Source organism: Calidris pugnax, unplaced genomic scaffold (assembly GCF_001431845.1).
Source record: "Calidris pugnax isolate Ruff unplaced genomic scaffold, ASM143184v1 scaffold10, whole genome shotgun sequence".
Classification (NCBI taxonomy): Eukaryota; Metazoa; Chordata; class Aves; order Charadriiformes; family Scolopacidae; genus Calidris; species Calidris pugnax.
This window is the reverse complement of record NW_015090795.1, coordinates 3,013,120-3,019,119: the sequence shown is the minus strand read 5'-3', so window position 1 is coordinate 3,019,119 and position 6,000 is coordinate 3,013,120. Positions and strand designations below refer to the sequence as shown.

General features: G+C 54.6%; 1 protein-coding gene across 1 annotated transcript in view; it reads right to left on the bottom strand.

Moving 5' to 3' along the window:
- ATL1 (atlastin GTPase 1) overlaps window positions 1-6,000 on the bottom strand; it is a 32,216-nt gene that overhangs the window by 3,369 nt on the left and 22,847 nt on the right. The window contains exons 12-14 of the mRNA XM_014936769.1: window positions 5,628-5,699; window positions 4,220-4,651; window positions 1,568-1,582 (exon numbers count right to left, since the gene is read on the bottom strand). Of these exons, the coding sequence (XP_014792255.1) occupies window positions 1,568-1,582; window positions 4,220-4,651; window positions 5,628-5,699 (519 nt within the window). The remainder of the gene's footprint in view (window positions 1-1,567; window positions 1,583-4,219; window positions 4,652-5,627; window positions 5,700-6,000) is intronic.

The window sequence follows — 6,000 nt, the reverse complement described above, 5'->3', positions numbered from 1 at the left end:
TTTTTTTTTTCTTCTTTTTTCCTTCTGATTTTACCATTTTCCTTTTTATCCAGGTGACAGAAAAGCCCATTCTTCCCCCACCCAACCAGGCAAAGCCTCCCCTTCCCCTACCCCATGGTGGGTATAAAACCCGGTGCCACAGCTGGTGTGACCAGCTCCAACATTCCCATTTCTAATTAAATTATCACTGGGGAATAAAAACCACCCCCAAAACTCCACTGGTGGCTGCCGGGGACCTAAAGACCATTCATCTCCCTGGGGACCTGAGCCAGGATGAGCTGGGGACAGGGTGGGAAGAGGAGTGAACCGTAGAAGAAGCTTTGCTTGCCCGTGTTTTGGGATGTCATGGCCCAACAGAGGAGACTTCACGCAGCTTCTCTGGGTTTCCCTCTTGAAAATACACCTTCAAATCCTACCTGAGGGACCTCGCAGCATTTTATACCAGTTTAGGGGTTTTTTTCCATGCCAAACCAGTCCCACAGTGATGATTTCTACTTGCCCAGCCCATCTTCTGCCTCCTGCTGGTGCAGAAGCCCAGAGCAAAGCCCCCCGAGGTCAGCACTTGTGGCGAACCAGCACCTCACTGGGGGGGGTTGGAGGTACCAATGTCCCCAATGGGGGAAGGAAGGGGTTAATTTTTAACTATTTTTCTTTTTAAAATGGCCTTTTGGACCTGTGGGACCAAAAGATCTTTCCTTTCAGAGGACCCCCCCCCAGAACTCGGTGGCTGATGGAGCTGCCAGGCTTTGGTGACAAGATAAAAGACACACCTCGGCCAGAGTTGGGGGGTGGCACCTGGCTACAACGTGGGATTGATCTATTTAACACAGACTGGAAGGGACGCCCATATTGCTTTAATTAGATGCTGAGGAGGCTTGACCTAAACGAGGTTCTGGTTGCCCCTGGGCAAGCAGGACCCTGGCCACCCGGCGTCCCAGGGCTGTACTGGGTGCCCTGCCCCAGCGAGAGGCTGGGGACACCAAATACGCCTCCCAGGCTCTGCTTTCAGCTCACTCAACCCGATACAGGGTGTTTTTGCCCAAAACACAACTCTGCCAGCAGCACAGAGAGGCCTGGCCAAGCACGGGGGGCTCCTTGCCTGCTGGGACAGTAGCCCTCCCTGCGTGAGGGCTGGGGCTACAAAATAAACCGGTGTTTCGGTTGGAGCTCTCAGCACAACATGAAAATCCCCAAACAGAACCCAGACAGACAAAAATCCCCACCGTAACAAACACACACACACACATACACCCCCAAAATCTCTCCCCTCCACTTGGCTTCCAGCTCCACCTGAAGCTCAGTGCCCACATTTAACCCCCTTTCCCGGGCATCTGGATCACCGGGATCAACCAGAGCTCACCCTCCGGAGCAGGGCCAGGATGCAGCCCCCACCCAGAGTCCTGGTAGCCCCCCCCCAGAATCCACAAGCCCAAAGGCAGCAACGCAGCCGAAACGCAGGGCTGGGACTGAGATGCTTTTCCCCAGGAGCTCATGGTTGCCCCTGAGGGCCCTGTGGAAGCCAAGTGGACTTGCATGCCGGGGAGATGGGGGAATGAGAGCCACTTACCTCATTTGTGCTTCCCTGGGGAGAGGCATTGGGAAAAAAAAGGGGGAGAAAGAGAAAAAAAAGCATCTCTGTGTATCACGCACGTCCATGGGAGCGCACAGTGTCACACCACTTCCTGGGGCCAACAGGGCAGTGTCCTCACCCAGCACAGGCTGTCCCTCTTGCAGGACCCCTCATGGCTCCGTCCACCCCTCCTGCAGTCAGTGCCACCACCACGGGACACAGCCACGAGGGCTTGGAGCCCACCTGGGGCCCACCAGTCCCTCTGTGTCGTGGCAAGCAGAGTCCTGCTACCCAAGCCGGGCCAACAGGGCAGTGTCCTCGCCCAGCACAGGCTGTCCCTCTTGCAGGATCCCTCATGGCTCCATCCACCCCTCCTGCAGTTGGTGCCACCACCACAGGACACAGCCACGAGGGCTTAGAGCCCACCTGGAGCCCACCAGCCCCTCTGTGTTGTGGCAAGCAGAGTCCCGCTGCCCAAGCCATGGTGGCTGCAGCAGGGCCAGCACCTTCTCAGAAGACCTTTCCCTGGAGTTAGAAAGCCCCTGGAGACCAGGGAGCAGCTGTGGGCACTTTAACCTCGTTATTTTTCCCCAGCGTCTCTGGTTTCCAGCTGGCTGCAATCAAGAGTCCCTCCCCATCTCTCCTGGAGCCCCTTGAGGGCCTGGAAGGGGCTCCAAGGTCTCCCCGGAGCCTTCTCTTCTCCAGGCTGAACCCCCCCAACTCTCTCAGCTTGTCCTCCCAGCAGAGGGGCTCCAGCCCTCCCAGCATCTCCGTGGCTCTCAGGCCATTTTAGAAGCAGCCTGGCCAAACCCCACCACCACCCAGCTGTGGGATGAAAGAACTGAATAATAAATGCTTCATTATTTTTTGGCCCCCAAAGCTGGGTGTTTAGCTCCAGCTCTGCGCAGCAGTGGGAACCCGGCAAACGTGGTCACTCTTCACCAAAAAAAACCTGTTGGTGGATAAAAAGCAGGGGAGGAGCAGGTGAAGCTGTTGAGAACGGTCCTTTCCCCCTGAAATAAAACCCACGAGTGTGGCTGGTGGCTTCTGAGGGCTGAGTGGACCATGACCCCAGCCCAGCTCTGCCAGGGGACAAGCAGGACACCACCACAGTCCTTTAAATGTCATTTTGGCACAGGGGCTGGTGGGTTGCTCCCCTGGCCGGGGCGCAGGGGGTCAGCAGGAGCCTGCAGAGCAGCTCGGTGATGGGGAGAGGAAAGAGCTGCTGCAGAAAAGGAAACAGGAAGGACCGAGTGTTAAAAATACCGCGGCCGTGGGCTGCGAGATAACCCTGCCAGGGCCAGGCACTGCCAGGAAAGCAATGCAGGGAGTGTGGGGGGGAATGCTAACACACTCTGATCATTTTTAAGGTTTTAGAGGTGTTTCTGGACATCGGGGTCCAGCAAAGAGCTTCCCATGTTGTTTGGGGGGAAAAAAAAATCAAAAAAGAGCAGGTGAGCCAGAGCAGATGCGGCTGCACCGGGAAAGCGGGGCCCAGCACCAAAACAGGCAGAGCCTCGGTCTCTGGGGAGAGCCCAAATCCCTGCCCCGAACCAGGAGAGTGATACGGGTCTGTCTGTTTGATATCCACACACATCAACACAAAACCCCTCCGAGAAGGCCTCCTTGGTGGGACCCCAGGCAAAGCTGCCCCATTCCTGCAGTCTGAGGCTCCACAAACCGGCACTGGGTGATGGGGAAGACAAGAAGAAGAAGAAAAAAGGCAGAACGAAATAGCTTGCTGTGAGTTTTCTCATCCCCAGCCCAGATCTACATGGCTTGTCTTTCACACTGGGCAGGATTTAGAGGCTCAGGCTCGAGCTGGGGACAGGGTGGGTTTGTACGTGGCTCCAGCCTTGCTCTTCACTCCTGCTCTCCAACCCACCCCGTACTGCCCACCCATGGTACAACCACAGCCCAGGCCCATCTCCGGTCCCTATGTCTCCCCCTTAAAATCAACTCCACAAGCTGTTATAGAATCATAGAATGGTTTGGGTTGGAAGGGACCTTAAAGACCATCTCATTCCACCCCCCTGCCCTGGGCAGGGACACCTCCCACCACACCAGGTGGCTCCAAGCCCCCTCCAACCTGGCCTTGAACCCCTCCAGGGATGGGGCAGCCACAGCTTCTCTGGGCAACCTGGGCCAGGCTCTCACCACCCTCACAGGCAACAATTTCTTCCCCAGATCTCATCTCAATCTCCCCTCTTTCAGTGTCAAACCCTTCCCCCTCATCCTGTGGCTCCCCTCCCTGATCCAGAGTCCCTCCCCATCTCTCCTGGAGCCCCTTGAGGGACTGGAAGGGACGCCCTTAGGTACTGGAAAACTGATACTGTTCTGAAAACATTTCCTTTCCCTGCTTTCCCCATCTCAAAGGTCTAAGGGACGGCCTAAAGCTCGTTGTCCTGCTGTCTGAAGAAGACAGGGCTCATCACACCACAACCAGCTCAAGCAGCTGGATCTGCCCGGGCAGGCCCAGCTGGAGCATCTCAACAACCCTAAATAGAAACACAAAAACCATTTCAAAGGGGAGGAAAAGCCCCAGGAAACTCAACACTTAAGAAGTTGGTTTTGCTTTTTTTTTTTTTTTTTTTTTTTTGGTTTTTGGTTGGGTTTTTTTTTAAATCAAAAGCTTTTTTTTTATCCTACCTGGTCCCATAACGCGGCGGCCACTTGGTCTATTACTGCGCCCAGTTCTCTGTACTCCCCAGAGTATCTGATATATGCCCAGGTACACAGTGTGATAAGTGTCAAGCCCATGATCATGTTGCACAGACTGGCTATGATGTCCAAGCCAATGAAACCGGTCACTCCAGCGATCACGTAAGTGATGAAGATGACCACGAAGAGGGTGGCGGGGGTGCGGGCAGCGTGGAAGATGTTCTTGCTGTCATTGTGCTTGATGTACTGGATGTAGAGCTCATCGATCTCGTTCTCCAGCTGCTGGAGGTAGCGACGGCTGAATTCCTCCCCACCCATCTTCTTCACCCCGCGGAACAGCTTCACAGCCTCCTCCTTCAGCTCCAGGTGTTTGGTCTGGAGGTCACTAGGTGCAAGGAAGGGCTTGTCCCCACCACAGACCTGCGTGGAAAACACATTTCTGTCACTCCAGAAAGCTCAGCACCCGTGCTCTGTTGTGTAAATCACTGAAATTAGGGCTCTACAGGCTCCCATTTGGCATGGACCACTAGATCCTGCAGGAAGACCTCCATGATTGTGCTGTCCACCTGGGAAAGCTCTGTCAGGTGCGGGTGAAAAGGGGGAAGCAGGTGCCTGCACTGGGAAGCTGTGTCCCACAGCTCCCCTGCTCCATTCCCTCACAGCCTAAGCCAGGATCTCGGGCAACACAAAAGCCTGAGCTACACTGACCAGCAGGACCCTGAATCCCAGCATTTTCCAGTGCTGGAAACCCTGCAGCATTCTCCTTCTGCTTCAGAGAATGGACATATACATCTTTTTTTTAAGGCCCAGGGCAGTCCAGAGGTGGTTTGGCCACGCAGCTCCACACCCCTTTCCTGCCAATAGGCAGCAATGGCCCATACTGGTGAGCAGAGTGGGGATCTGGAAGCAGCTGGAGACAGGCTGAGATCTGAGCTTCACCTTAAAACATCCCAACCATCCCCTCAGCAGGGCAGGGCATAGGTGAAAAAGCCAGTTATAATGACTTTATCCTTTAATTAGCACCAGCCATAGCATGGGTTGCATGGTCACACAGCCCCACCACATCACAGTTTTGGGTGGCATCTACCCACGCTGGGGAACACTGGGAAGAGGATGTAAATTCAGCAGAGGCCACGTGGTCTTCAAAAAAACTGCCATGGGATGAAACAGTGACCGTTTGTGAATCACTCTTCCCTGTCCTGCCACAATACCCTACCTGGGCATTGCTCCAGGCTGTGAGAAAGCCCCTTTTCCACCAGAAATATAAGAGAGACCCTCTTTGGGACCCTGCCCAAGTCCAGGCATGATGTTTTCTCCCAACAAGCCAGGCAGGGAGGCTTCTCCACAAGGACAGGAGATATGAGTGTGATGATATGACATGCTCAGCACCACTTACCTCTTCCATTCTCCTGCTGTAGGTATCTTTGGCAGTGGCAACCGCTGCTAAATTGTTGGCTTCTGCTGTGGCCTGCAAGAAGGGCAAAAGGAGTACAAAGTTTAGCTGCAGAAAGGCAGGGTTAAGAAGTGTAATTGCAGAGAGTAGCAGCCACTGGATGCCTGGGGACCCGTGGTCCACACGTGTATGTGGCCAGGATGTACACACACAGAATTAAACAGCTCCCTCTCTCAGCCTCTGACCAACCCACATAAGATCCCGCCATAATTCCATGTCCAGTCTCCTCAGCTCCCCCAGGCAAAAGCCTGCACAAAGACAGGACTCCTACCCTCCCAGCCAGAGCAATGACAACTTTGGCTTTGGCTGTGGGAAA